The 15,134-nt window shown below is 44.5% G+C and overlaps 1 protein-coding gene across 4 annotated transcripts in view; it reads right to left on the bottom strand.

Annotated features, from left to right (window-relative positions):
• HERC3 (HECT and RLD domain containing E3 ubiquitin protein ligase 3) overlaps positions 1-15,134 on the bottom strand; it is a 112,886-nt gene that overhangs the window by 45,513 nt on the left and 52,239 nt on the right. For 2 of the 4 annotated variants that reach the window (XM_050943993.1, XM_050943990.1), the window contains exons 10-14: positions 14,419-14,543; positions 12,717-12,779; positions 9,641-9,752; positions 6,612-6,801; positions 4,408-4,571 (exon numbers count right to left, since the gene is read on the bottom strand). In XM_050943993.1, the coding sequence (XP_050799950.1) occupies positions 4,408-4,571; positions 6,612-6,801; positions 9,641-9,752; positions 12,717-12,779; positions 14,419-14,543 (654 nt within the window). Of the gene's footprint in view, positions 1-4,407; positions 4,572-6,611; positions 6,802-9,640; positions 9,753-12,716; positions 12,780-14,418; positions 14,544-15,134 lie in introns of those variants that run through there. The other 2 variants (XM_050943992.1, XM_050943994.1) reach the window with 2 other exon arrangements.

Raw genomic sequence — 15,134 nt, 5'->3', positions numbered from 1 at the left:
CTACGGGCCACATCCTGTATGTTGAGCTAAATCCAAGTTAGCATATATATGTTTGGGACCTTTCACCGAGATGAACTAAAGCATAAGGTCCATATAAGGGCCACATATAGGCTGGCGCAGGGGCTTTCCTAAGTTCATACCCTTATAAACTTAACAGGTACACCACAACTTGGAAAGCACCGAAATAACCGGTTAGGACAGAAATAACAAATGTGATACCTAATCACAAAAGGGCCATGGTAACGAACTGACATGTATAATAATAAGTTAAAAGAATTGATATGCTAGCCTATAGGGAAAAGACACTCCAAATCAGTAAGGTGAGTAAATACAAATGAGGAAAAGGGGAAAATCCCCTACTGAATATGCATCAAACTTAGTGGCATTAGCGTAACATATTATAAAAGTGGCATCCCAGCCTAGGGACAGTAGGGGAAGATGTAGTCCTTGGGAGGTGCCAGAATGATGGTCACTGGTAATGATGACGAAGGTGACGGTGATGAGGAATATGGTGGCTAACATATCAGGTTGTTCTGCAAGGGATGCTGTGAGTGTATGGATGTGCAGATGTACATTCTGTAGTATCGCTATCTAACTTACTAAGTATTAATACACTCTATTTGTAAATATAAAAGATCCTATAGTATGAGTGTTGCAACTGTGCGCATCGGGGTTCCCAACTATATAATAGTTTAAATAATACTTGGGGCAAGAACCTGTTAACCCTCAAGTGATCACTGGGGATTCTTACATAATCAATATAATTAATATATAATCTAAAGATCAGGCAGCAGTCCAAAAAGAGCATTTGCAAACAACTGAGGTGCCTCAGATTTTAGTTTGCATCCAATAAACTTGTGTCATTAGTTACAGTGCATATGGAAAGATGCTAAAATACAATCAAGAAATAACTCATCCACTTATGTACAAAAAGATTTTAAACTTTCCTGTTGCTTTAAGCTACTGGAATTTTTAGAAAAGAACATACACACCAAGAGAATGAGTGTGTGTGTGTGCGCTTTCCTGGTGGGGTATTCTACCGAAGTTCATAGACTCATAGACTCATAGACTCATAGACTCATAGGTCAGAAGGGACCAATCTGATCATCTAGTCTGACCTCCTGCACAAGGCAGGCCACAGAACCCCACCCATCCAATTTTATACAACCCCTATCCCAGGACCGAGTTATTGAAATCCTCAAAAATGGTTTGAAGACCTCAAGCTGCAGAGACACCACCAGCAAGCGACCCGTGCCCCACGCTGCAGGGGAAGGCGAAAAACCTCCAGGGCACCTGCCAATCCGCCCTGGAGGAAAATTCCTTCCCGACCCCAAATATGGCGATCAGCTAAACCCTGAGCATGTGGGCAAGAGTCACCAGCCAGCACCCAAGAAGGAGTTCTCCGCAGCAACTCAGTACCCATCGCATGCAACATCTCCCCGCAGACCATTGAGCAGACCTGTCTGGTGGTAATTCAAGATCAATTGCCCAAATTGACGATCCTATCATAACATCCCCTCCATATACTTATCAAGCTTTGTCTTAAAGCCAGGAGTCTTTTGCCCCTACTACTTCCCTCGGAAGGCTATTCCAGAACTTCACTCCCCTAATGGTCAGAAACCTTCGTCTAATTTCAAGTCTAAACTTCCTAATATCCAGTTCATACCCATTCGTCCTCGTGGCTACATTAGTACTAAACTTAAATAATTCCTCTCCCTCCCTAACGTTAACCCCTTGATATATTTATATAGGGCGAGCATATCCCCCCTCAGCCTTCTTTTGGACAGGCTAAACAAGCCAAGCTCTTTGAGTCTCCTTTCATAAGGCAGTTTTTCCATTCCTCGGATCATCCTCGTAGCCCGTCTCTGAACCTGTTCCAGTTTGAATTCATCCTTCTTGAACATGGGACACCAGAACTGCACACAGTATTCCAGATGGGGTCTCACCAACGCCGTATACAACGGTACTAACACCTCCTTATCCTTGCAGGAAATACCCCGCCTGATGCATCCCAAAATCGCATTTGCTTTTTTAACAGCCGTATCACATTGGCGACTCATAGTCATCCTGCTATCAACCAGTACCCCAAGGTCCTTCTCTTCCTCCGTCGCTTCCAACTGATGCGCCCCCAACGTATATCCAAAATTCTTATTATTAATTCCTAAATGCATGACCTTGCACTTTTCACTATTGTATTTCATCCTATTTCTATTACTCCAGTTTACAAGGTGGTTCAGATCTTCTTGAATAGCATCCCTGTCCTTCTCCGTGTTAGCAATACCCCCCAGCTTCATGTCATCCGCGAACTTTATTAGCACATTCCCGCTCTTTGTGCCAAGGTCAGTAATAAAAAGGTTAAATAAGATCGGTCCCAAGACCGATCCTTGAGGGACTCCACTGGTGACCTCCTTCCAGTCCGACAGTTCACCTTTCAATACGACCCTCTGGAGTCTCCCCTTTAACCAGTTCCTTATCCACCTTACAACTTTCATATTCACTCCCAGCTTTTCCAATTTAACTAACAGCTCCCCGTGCGGAACCGTGTCGAACGCCTTACTGAAATCTAGGTAAATTATATCTACCGCATTTCCTTTATCTAAGTAATCCGTCACCTTCTCAAAGAAGGAGATCAGATTGGTTTGGCACGATCTACCTTTAGTAAATCCGTGTTGCAGTTCGTCCCAATTACCATTGACCTCTATGTCCTTAACTACTTTCTCCCTTAAAATTTTTTCCAAGACCTTACATACTACAGACGTCAAGCTAACAGGCCTATAATTACCCGGATCACTCTTTTTCCCTTTCTTAAAAATAGGAACTACATTAGCAATCCTCCAGTCATACGGCACAACACCCGAGATTATCGATTGCTTAAAAATTCTCGCTAACGGGCTCGCAATTTCACGCGCCAGTTCCTTTAATATCCTCGGGTGGAGATTGTCCGGGCCCTCCGACTTCGACCCATCAAGCTGTTCAAGTACGGCCTCTACCTCAGTTGCAGTAATATCCACTTCCATATCCACATTCCCGTTTATCATCCCTCCATCATCGCAAGGTTCCTCACTAGTCTTATTAAAAACCGAGGCAAAGTACTTGTTTAGATGTTGGGCCATGCCTAGGTTATCCTTAACCTCCATTCCATCCTCAGTGTATAGCGGCCCCACTTCTTCTTTCTTTGTTTTCTTCTTATTTATGTGGCTGTAGAACCTTTTACTATTGGTTTTGATTCCCTTTGCAAGTTCCAGTTCAATGCGGCTTTTAGCCTTCCTCACTTTATCCCTACATGTTCTGACCTCAGCAAGGTAGCTTTCTTTACTGATCCTGCCTTCCTTCCACTCCCTGTAAGCTTTCTGCTTTTGTCTAATCCCCTCTCTGAGTTGCTTGCTCATCCAGTTTGGCCTGCAACTCCTGCCCATGGTTCTTTTCCCCTTTCTCGGGATGCAGGCTTCCGACAGTCTCCGCAGCTGTGACTTAAAGTAATTCCAGGCCTCCTCCACATTTAAATCCACTAATTCCTCCGTCCAATCCACTTCCCTAACTAATTTCCTTAACTCTTTAAAATTAGCCCTCGAGAAGTCAAAAACCCTAATCGCAGATCTACATTTGTTTATCCTTCCATCTAGTTTGAACTGAATCAGCTCATGATCACTCGAACCAAGGTTGTCCCCTACCACCATTTCTTCTACGAGGTCCTCACTGCTCACCAACACCAAGTCTAGAATGGCATCCCCTCTCGTAGGTGCTTCAACTACTTGATGAAGAAATCCATCCGCTATCACATCCAGAAAAATCCGACCCCTATTATTCGTGCAAGTACTCGTCCTCCAGTCTATGTCCGGGAAGTTGAAGTCCCCCATAATCACACATTTCCCCTTTGTGTTTACTTCATTAAAGACATTAAAGAGGTCTCTATCCATATCCCAATCCGATCCCAGCGGTCTGTAGCACACCCCAAGCACTATCTCAGGGGAAGCTCTAGTTGCTTTTTTACCCAGCGTGATTTTTGCCCAGACGGACTCCGTGTTATCCATTCCATTGCATCTTATTTCGCTACATTTAATTTCATCATTGATGTACAAGGCTACTCCCCCACCTTTGCCTTTCTTCCTGTCTTTTCTGAGTTCAGCTATTTATTAAATTGTTTCAAACAAATCCCTATGAGGTTAAACAATGTTGCCTCAAGTTCAGGTGAAGTGCTCACATTCTCTTTCCTTGGCTGCCATTACAAATGTCTGTGGTAGATGATGGTGTGGGTCCTCAACCTGGGGCTTGTGAATTGGCATCATGGGTTGCAACTGCCCTTCCCTTCCCACATTGCTCAGGGAAGAAGGATTGGTATGGAAAAGGTCAGAGAGCCTCTGGACTATGACATTGTACTGTTCCAAAACACACATGCTTGGCTCTTACCTTGTGAAGTTTCTCTAGCAGTCTGAGAGCAGCTGTAATGTAACTACTGAACAGGACAGGGATCAATAATGTTTTTCTTCCATTCAGGAGATAAACTACGGCACCTTTATAGAGGTTCACTAACCTCAGGAAATACCTTGGGCATACCTGAGACCACCAGTTATCTACAGGGGGAAAAAAATATATATATATGTCAATACTGTTATTGGAGCACTTGGTGGTAGCAGGCATTATAGTGACAGAATCTGAGAAAAAAGTATTGTAACACTATACAATATATTGTATCACCTCTCTCTGTTTCAAAGATGGGCTCTGCAGTTTCATTAAAAGAAGCTCTGAAAAATGCAAGCACTGACACAAATGATACCATATATAGGTATTTGTCAAGTGAAGGTTGTAAGCAAGGACTCCTTTAAGCAGCGGAGCTGGGGGAAGTTTCCGCACTCCAGCTTGGTCATAATTTATATTCCTATTTGTTAGTCACATGTCCTGTATTCTGAAGAGCAAGTGACAACCATGGCCCAATAGCCCAGTGTAATGGGGCAGTCACTCCGCTCCGGCTCGGAAAGGGTTAAAAGCTAGCCCTTGGAAAGGGAGGGAGGCTGATTGGGTAGGCAGCTGCAGATGTGGCCACACCCAATTAGAGTCCAGCTGGCCCTGATAAAAGAGCTGGGAGCTAGGCAGGGGGAGTCTCACTCCAGAGGTGGAGTGGGAAGGACCTGGCTACTCGCTAGAGGAGGGTGTCCTAAGCAGAGCAGTGCTGGGGAAGGGCAGGCAGAGCTGAGGCAAAAAGGGCCTGTGGGGTTACTGAGGCTGCAGTGGTGCAGCCAGGCCAGGAAAAGGCAGTAGGTCCAAACCCCCTTGCCAATGATGAGTGGCCATTTCAGTTTGCCCCTGAGCAAAGGGGCTAGATGAAGACTGGCAGTGGGACACTGAGGCAAAGAGGGCTTGGGGGGTCCCCCCAACCGAGCAGGAGGCGCTGTGGCAGTGAGTGCCTGCCAAGCTACACCCAGTGACTGCCAATAAGCTAACCCCTTCCAGAGGCTGTTCTAGACCACAGAGGGGCTGTTCCACGACCTGTCCAAACCCTCTTCTCCTACAAGACAGCATAAGTGTCACACCCATGAGTGAATCACTGGGTACTGGGAGACGCCGAGGGCAGTATTTAGGAGCCACATTAACTCCTATGTGCCATTTCCATCTTTAAACAATACACTCCTACCCCCACACAATTACGCATAGTGATCTAGATTCCAGTTCCCTCCCAAGAGGCTTAAAGGGAGAAGGCAGGAGTCAGCCCTAGGCAGCGGTTTGAACCCAGGACAGCTCAGCGGATCTCTTCCCTCCACCCCTCTTTCCTTTGTTAGCCACGACCAATTAGCTCAGCAGTAATCCCCCTGTTCCCAGCAGTGGTAGAGCCCGCATTGATTTTTTGCAGGATTCTGTTACTTTGCTGAGAACCCCATCATGCCTTCTTAAATGAAGGAGAAACGCTTGCCCCTCTGCATCGCTCCATTCACCTGCCTGGCCCCTGTCTCTCCATCTACCTGCGGTTTTTTCCCTCTCTCTCTCCAAGCCCCATGAAAATTCCTTCAGTGTTTAAGGTTGGCCTACACCACCTCTTTCGAGAGGGAGACCTTCTCTAGCCAAAGGCAATACCCCCAGCCCAGCCTCTGCTGGGACACTGCCTGTCAGCTTCTAGCACTGCTCTGCTACCAACACTGGATCACAACCCCTAGAACCAGTCTGCCTTGACATTTTGCGACTAGGAACAAGCCGCTATCTGGCGATTTACCCCCTGGAGATTTTAGTATTTAAAAAAACTAGAGGTTGGCAGGGAAGAGTATAAGCACCCTGTACAGTTCTAGACAGGCACAAACACAATAAACTAGGATTTCTTTAGAGACTGATTCATGGACGAGGCACAGCTGGTTCTAACGTCTCTATGAACAAAGAGAGGAAGGGTCAAGTATTTGAATCTCAAACTAGCCATCAACGGAGCACCGTGAGTGACACTCAGTACCCGCCTAACTCTGCTATCACTGAAGCCAGCAGTAGCTCAACAGGAGAAGAGTTTAGCCAACACGGAGCGCTTTCGAAAGTCCCAAGTCTATGTTTTGTGAATGATCTCCCCCTAGTGCCCTGGACTGATGCTAAAGGCATGACGCAGAACAAGATGCACCCCTGTGAAGCTCACCCCTTACCTAATACTTTGCTGGGGTTGGTATCCAGTCGCAGAATGGCCATTGCTAGAGGAAGCGTTAACGTTATGTAATGCTTTGAGTCTTGAAACAGGGGGAATTCAGGGAGAATCAGGTAGATTCTCATTGCCTCAACGTCTGGTGGGGAGCTGGACAGCTGGGGAATCAAAAAGCTTTCAAAGCTCTTTAAGATCTGGAGGAGAAAAAAGAACAAGAGAAGTTAACTCAGCATACATCACTGAAGAACAATAGAAGGCGGGTTCAGTGCTCACCTAAGACCATGTTGTGCGCATCTGGCACATTTGTCTCATTACCAGCTCTTTTATAGTCTGCTATGTAAGTGTCAGTACACTTGAGGGTCTAAAGATAACTCACTATAGCAAGGAAGTACTTTGTGAAGGCTGAAAATCCAGGCTGACATTCCCATCTGTTCTCTCAGCCTGCAGAATGGACTCTGGGAGTGAAGGGCAGCAGGAGGAAAAAGGTAAAGTGATAGTAATTTAATCCATTGCTTAAGCTTTTGTGCTCTTAAATCTGACACTGATACTAAAAATCCTTATTGCAGACCTGAGTTCCTATTCTTTCTATTCGTTTTTGTTACACTTTATTATTACAGTTTTGGGGGTTTAAGTGAGCAATGTCACACTCTCCTCTCCAAAAAACCCTCCTCCATTTGGCTCTGCTGAAATACAGTATTTGCTAGGTGGCGAGTAGACAGGTGTGTACAGCAATATGCTCTTAAAGTGCATTCATTTTTAATCCACATAAAGACTACAGGATCGCTGTACAAAAACTTAGAGGCCGCACTGTAATGCAACACCGGAGAACTGTCGTTACATTTCACCTACTGCATCCAAAAACACATTAAAAGAACATTAAGGTTGCAGAGTCAAGCACTCTAGTTAGGAAATGCCCCTCTTTCCCCTCTTGTTGCTACTGCCTCTCCTCTACCCCCTTCTCAACCTTCTGCTCCTCTCCTCCTTCCCTGCATCTCCTTTCCCTGTTCCTCAACCTTCTGCATTTTGAGTCAGTTCGCAGCATGGTCAGTCACTCCCTGGGGATGGTGCATGTGCAGTTTGGCTGGCACGTAGGAACTGTGAAAACATCTCTTCGGAGAATTTAGCTGCCCAATTCTAACAAGTCTCTATTGAGCACATGCAAACAGATTTTTTTTCAGGGGCTTAAAATTTGGGTAGATTTTCACAGGGAGGGCAGATGACTCATCTCTGACACCCAACCAACCCCCTTGCCAAATATCAAGTCCTTGCTTCAAAGCATTGAGGTGCTAAAGCTTTTCAATGGAACAGTTGCAAGAATATTTTTTTTTAACGTGGCCAAAACAATGTATTTTTCCCTAAACTCATTCTGAGAAACGGATGAGCAATTCTAGCTGAAACTTTCTCAGAAAAGTCAGCCTGAAGTGGACAGCCAGCCTGGAAAATTTCAGCTTGAGGTTTAAATTTAGCAATGTTTCAAGCAGCTGAAAACACGGTCTTATAACTGGAAGTGTTGGGCAGCCTTAACAACAGATACCGGTGCCTGTGCTGCCTATAACAAACGGAGTTTCATTATACGGAATCCATTGTAAATGGGATCCACTCTGCATGCAACAAGGATACTATGAGTCATGTTACCCACAACCTTACTATACAATTCAACACACCCAGGTGGTCGCTGCTCTGGGGAAACTGAGGACTAAAAAAGTAGGTTAATACTGAGGTGCAAGATGACAAAAATCTAACAGACAAGGCAATTAGCTAATTTAAGACTGCTTTAAATACTTCACACATATTAAGATCTATTATTCTCTTAACTCTAAAAGCAATTTTTAATTAACATGCATCGCCATTAAATTTAGCTCAGAGAAAAAAATCTCTCTTTAAACAGGTCATTGATAAAGCCCAGAAAATAGGTAATAATGAAAATTCACTTTTACTCTATCATCACTATAATAGCTAGAAGAGTAGTAAATGTCTGTGTCCATAAATGACACAAATGTATTTTGGGGGGGCTCTGAAAAGGACCATGTCCTACAAGTCTTAGCGAACAAATCCATCCATCATTAACTAATGCTGCACTAGAGAGTATAATTGCCACTACTTTTTAGAAATAAAAGTAAAATGTTCTGGCTTGTATTGCCTCTTGCTTACACCAGTGTGACTCAGGAATAGCTGCGCTGAAGTCAATGGAGTCACTGGTGTTAACAAGAGAAAAATTAGGCCTACTATATGTAGCCATATACCTATATCTAAAGGGGTCTCGTTTCCTCTGCAAGCACATACAACTCCCATCTCCCATTAACATCAGTGGGAGAACAGACCCCTAAGAAGTGCAGTTACTCCACAACTCCTGAAAATCTGACAAAGTTATAGCAAAGTTATAGCAAAATGTTAGTATTTCTCACCAGAGCATCATCAACAGTTATTAAAAAGACTGTGGGCCAAATCCTCAGCTGGTGTAAATCAATTTAGGTCCACTGAAGTTGCCACACCAGCTGAAGATCCTACTTTGCATTAATGGCAGAGACCCAGTGTGACAGACTGAATTTTGTAAAGCAATGAGTAGCCAAATACAGACGCGTGCAAAACTAAAATTCCGCATCACAAGATGTACTTGTGCAGTTTAATTTCTATGTGACGTTTCATAACGTCTTAGTAAAAGTTTTGTGAAGTAATAAAAAAGTCCTAGTTACACCACTCTATTATTCAGTCTTTCCTAAAACATTCACCGAGATCTGAATTTACAGGTGGAAGGGATTAGCAAGCATCTGCTCTGCATATCACACACACACTTAATTGCAAACACATTTTAAAAACAAACAGCTACAGGGCCAGATTTTCACCTGCCGAAGACCAGTGTAGCTCCATTGAGATTACTAGAGCTAGGCTGATTTACACTAGTTTAGGATCTAGACTGTAGCTTTCAATAAAAACTGCCTCACATTTTTAAAATTCACACACACGCAGAAAAACCCCCTCTGACAACACTACGAAACAGTTTGTTTAAAGACTACTTATAGGACACCTTTATACCTGGTCTAGGAGGATGGAATGCTGAGAGTTCATTAGCTTCTCAAACAACACTCTGGTGGAATTCAGGTCAATTCCTGGGATTTTGGGGCTGGTTTTAAAATGTTCGTCGATCCTAAAACAAAAAACAAGCCCCAGACAGATGTAAGTATAAGAAAGATATAAAATACACAGGCAAAGTGCACCAATGGGGAACGGGTCTATAGACAGAGAGATAACAAGACTTAGAAAACCTGGAATCTTTGGCTAAACACAATAGTGCAAGATAAACTATTCCTTTTATTGTACTCCCTCTGGATCCTAATCTGGGAAGCAGAGCCCTGCATGGAGTTTACTGATGTTAGTGGGACTGCACACAGGCCAAAGGGTCTGCCCACACATATCCAGTTGCAGAACTGGGAACTAAGCTTGAAAAATGGCAATCCTGCTAGATGTGGCAAGAGTCCTTATGATGGTCCCCTGGGAACTCAAGATTTTTTTGTTTTGCTTTTTTCCAGGAGAGGGCGGACAAAGACGTTGACTGTGGTTAGGGCCACACAGTAGAACTTGGAATGGTTTTCAAAGGAGATGATGCTGGGTTTTTCAAAGCAGCCTAAACGAGCTAAACCCCCAATTCCTATGAGCTAACTCCCTTTGGCTCCTCTGACAACCTCACTCTAAAATCTTCTAGCCCTCCAGCTAATCAAGGACCCAATCTAACCCCAATACAGTTAAGAGGAGTCTTTCCATGGCTTTCAGCTGGTGTTGGATCAAGCCACAAATCCTTTTCTTTTTTGGCCTGACGGACATCTTTGAATGCAAAAGGCTGCATCTCACGGTTTGACCAGGCCCTGGAGCTTCATGCAGTGAGTGATCTGACCCTGCATCAGGTTTAATGGTTTGTATTAGACGCCTACAGCACAGCTCTATGCAGGTAAAATAGCCTGTACAACTTGCAGATGGCAGTAAAAAGGCAATTTCCACAACTTCACAGAGCCCAAGCATCAGCACCAAGTATTTCCCCAGAGCACTGTGGGAACAAGCCAGCCTTAACCCTGTACAACACTAGACGCTCTCAGGAAGGAAAGACACCTGTTAAATATATACTGAATTTGTCAGTTTTCTGCTGCAGCCTGTGATGGGTTGGCTATTATTACCATAACAGCGCAGATGACGGGGCTGGAAAGAACTCCCGAGTCCTATGGTGCAGGGAGGCTCTTGCTGCGATGTGTGGAAGCAGCACACAGAAGCGATGATGATAGTGTGCAAGTCGAGCAGGCATAGTAGGCAAGTAGGATCTCTCCCCTTTGTCCACACCCAACGGCGCTACAAATTGACTAAGTTCCAAGGTGGACAGCGCATCAGAAGTGATGCTGTAGGGCCTATTTCTCAAGCATATGAAGATTTTTATCTTTTTCATATAAAATTACACATTTAAAATACAGTTACGCCTCATATTATGAAGGCTATAAGCAATCACACTCCAGGACTGATGTGCCACTTGGGCACAGATCACAGCTGTTTCCATCAGCATTAGTTACTGTTCAGTGTATGATACCATTAATGGTTTTGGAGGGGTATCATGTCAGGGTACCCCAACCACAGCTACATCCTGCACTCAGCTTATCTTCCCCATTCAAATGAGGTTCTAGAGTTAGTAAATGGAAGCATTTACAATTAAAAAAATAGAATATTTTAAATAAAAAATGAATTTACACCCAAAGACCCCCAAAATGACTGTAGCCTTCTCAGAGAGCCTGAGCTGAAGGATTCACACCATTGGAAGATGGGAAGAACAAATGGTGTTTTTCTTTCCTGTCTGAGCTGCTCTTGCCCGGTATAACAAGTCTTCCTTCACCTAATTGCAGGCCATGACTCATCATGTCCCCATAAAAAAAGTCATCAACCTCATCTTATTTTTATTACCTCCCAACAATTTATAGCCACAGTAGTCACAACCCACACCCTTCCCAGTCTGCCCTGGTCTTTCCACTGAGCTGTGCATGTTCACTTCCTTTAGCCTCCTCCCATCGGTCACACCCTCTAATACAGGGGTCGGCAACCTTTCAGAAGTGCTGTGCCGAGTCTTCATTCATTCACTCTGATTTAAGGTTTTGTGTGCCAGTAATACATTTAAATGTTTTTAGAAGGTATCTTTCTAGAAGTCTATAATACATTACTAAACTATTGTTGCATGTAAAGTTAATAAGGTTTCAAAATGTTTAAGAAGCTTCATTTAAAATTAAATTAAAATGCAGAGCCCTCTGGACCGGTAGCCAGGATCCGGGCAGCGTGAGTGCCACTGAAAATCAGCTTGCGTGCCGCCTTCGGCACCTGTGCCATAGGTTGCCTACCCCTGCTCTAATCCTTTACCCATCTTTGTCACCTTCCCTTGAATTATCTTATTTTCTATTAGTCACTTTGATAAAAACGAGAAGGTCAAAACTTTCCAAGGATGACATCACCAAATTGGAATTGCTTCCTCGTTCTTACAGGGCCGCACCTGTACTCAAGCCATTCCACCACAAAAGCACATATTTCCCAATAGCGACATGTTGTGAGCTTGGGTCTAGTCTGCTATCAGCCCCAAACCTTCTCTGTGTTATTGCACTGAAAGTGGCAGTCTTACCCAGCCCATATACCCACTGTCATTCTCACTTCACTTCACCTCAATATGCCAACTCTCTCCTTTAGAGTATATTGTTTTGATGACTATTTCCTCAGTTAGAAAATAATCATAACTACCCATAGGATCCTCCCAATGTCTTTAAGTCATTTAAGCAATGTTTAATAAAGCAATTCAAGTCTGGTGAGTTTCACTTTGATCCCTCAACAGAAACAGACAGACTGACTAACAACACACTCACAAGTCTTTTCTTAAGCAATTTGTCTTCCTTTACCAGCAAGTCACGAATTTGCCCCTAAACCTCTTGTCTACATCTATCCAGTCATCACTCTCTGTCCCACTTTTGGCCTGATCACAAGTTCTTTAGTCTCACAGCCCACTGCAGCAGTGAAGAAAGTAGGTGACTCCTACTTTATCTCTACAGAATAGCAAGCACAAGAAAGCCATGATTCTTGACCCCATTTGGCTACTTACTTCTTCTCCAGGAAGCTTCCATTCCAACAGGCAGCCGACGACAATATCTGCACAACTTCACTGCTTGGAGGAGGAAGACAAAAGGAAACAAGGGTGCTGATATGAACAGATGTCATGCTACATGTCTGCATATCTCACTTGCTCTTTTACCAACAAGTCTAGTTGTTTCCCTTCTATCCCTTATATGCAAAAGTATTATCATTACCACCTATGTATTATACAGGGCCGGCTCCAGGCACCAGCCAAGCAAGCTGGTGCTTGGCGTGACAGATTCCAAGGGGCAGTACTCCACCCAATCTTTTTTTTTTTTTTTTTGCGTTTTGCCGCTTCTGCCACCCCTGCAGGGTTTTTCCTTTTGGTTTGCTGCTCCTGCCGCCCTGTAGGAGGCAGCGGCGCAGAGGAGGGGAGCTGCTGGGAGTGGTGCCAGGTCTGCAGCAAGCCCGGCACGCAGACCGTGTCCTTCCCTGCCCGCCCACAGGAGCGCGCGGAGCCCTCCCAGCAGGCAACGCGGCTGGAGGGGCCGCATGGTGAGCACCCCGCTTAAGGAAGCCCTGGCTGCCCCCTTTCTGTCACCATTCCACCCCGCTAGCTGGGGTGTGCACTCTGCTGCCTGGGGGTCTGCAGGGCTGGGAGTCCCCCTGCACCTGCTGCCCCGCAGGTATTTTTTTTTCTTTTTGGCTTTTTGTTTTTTCTTCCCTTTGCCGCTCCAGCCGGCTGGGCGATTTGTTTCATGCCCTTTCTCCCTCTTCGCTGCTCCGGCCAGCAGTTTTCATTGCCCCCCCAACCCTCGTTGCTCTGACCGGCCTGCAGATTTCACACACACACTCCTTCGTTGCTCTGGCCGGCAGGTTCCCTCCCCCTTGTTGCTGAGACCGGCTGGCAGGTTTCCCGCCCCCCTCCCTTTGCTGCTCCAGCCCCCACACAGGGTTTTTGGGTTTTTTTTGCTCTTGGGGCGGCAAAAAAGCCAGAGCCGGCCCTGGTATTATAAGTGGGGAGACAGCAGGGCACAGAGGTTTAGTGACTGCCTCAAGGTCACATGACCAGTTTTTGGCAGAGATGGGCTGGCACTACCTCCCTTCACTTACAATGCTTTCCCTAGGGCACCCACATTGGAGAGGGAAGGAATTTTTAAATCAGACTGCTCAAAATTCCTTGCTTCTTTTTGTGAACTCCACTCTTGTGTTAAAAGATTCTTTCTTTAGAATCCAATGCCTCCATCCCTTCAGTTAGGGTCTGAGAAAGCTGTGACGCATCTTCCTGGTTTTGCTAGGAAGACCTGACCTGAGATTCCTGATATAAATTATGAATTGGTGCTGGTTTAGACAAAAAGAGAACATCCCAGGTTTCAGAATAAACAGTAACTGAAGTTCAAACATAGTGTGTGTGTGATGCATAGAAATTCTGCTGAGATTTGGGTGATGCATCATTTGAGTTCAGCCCTTAGATTTCTATACCACTTTCAAAGCAAACTTTGTGCAATAATCAGAGTAGACCATGAGTAGTGAACTGTACCTAAATACATTTTTTTTTAGAGGGTTATATCTGAACAAAGTTTCCTAAAGCTGAATTCTCACCAACTGGCCTTTCCCTTTGATATGAGCAAGACCCAAACTAGAAAATGCTAAGTTCTAAAGCACAGATGCCAACAAAACAATTAAAGAAAAGCTTGTAAAACAAAAGTGGCTTGTCCAATAACACCTACTTGATGGAATTGGGGTTGTTCCGTTTTAATAGCTTTTGTTTCCAAACGTCTATAGTGTCATCATTTATTAAACAAGTGTAACGTAATTGATTTATGGTCCGGAAATCATCAGCAGGCAAAGAATTCTGTGAGAAGATACAGATCTCAGTATTTAAGGAGAAGACACATAACACGTTTCTTTGGGATGGATTGATAATAGGCTGCCACACCATTTACCATCCCAAAGGCATCTCTCAACCACCTTCAAAGGAGAAGATACTCCCAAACAAAACTAAAAAGGGAAAGAGGGAAAAGAAAAAAATTGAGAATTTGATTTCTTACACAGTGCCAAAGGCCATTTCAAAGTCACCACTGACAAGTATAGATTGGGTGGACTCAAGGGACTGGTTTTATAACAGTGACTGTAATTTATTATTTATCTAGCCCCAAAAGGATGCTTGACACTTTACAGCACCCATCTCTGAGGAAATGAGGGGGAAAAACGTCACCTAAAGCCTCCCCATCCCCTGCCTATCACCACTGTAGATCTCTATATTCGGTGCTCACAAAACTTCATGATGAGCTTATGTTGGCAGGCCATCAGCATGCTGACTATGTGGCCCTAAGCTCACCAACTACACAGCAGGGACCCCTGTTCTACAACTGACAAATATCCCTCTTTTGAGTTTCCACAGCTGCTAATCAGACAGGCTAACCCTGCTTCCTTTCAGAACTGA

The sequence above is a fragment of the Gopherus flavomarginatus genome, chromosome 3 (genome assembly GCF_025201925.1).
Source record: "Gopherus flavomarginatus isolate rGopFla2 chromosome 3, rGopFla2.mat.asm, whole genome shotgun sequence".
Lineage (NCBI taxonomy): Eukaryota > Metazoa > Chordata > Testudines > Testudinidae > Gopherus > Gopherus flavomarginatus.
This window is presented reverse-complemented; position numbering and strand designations above follow the sequence as displayed.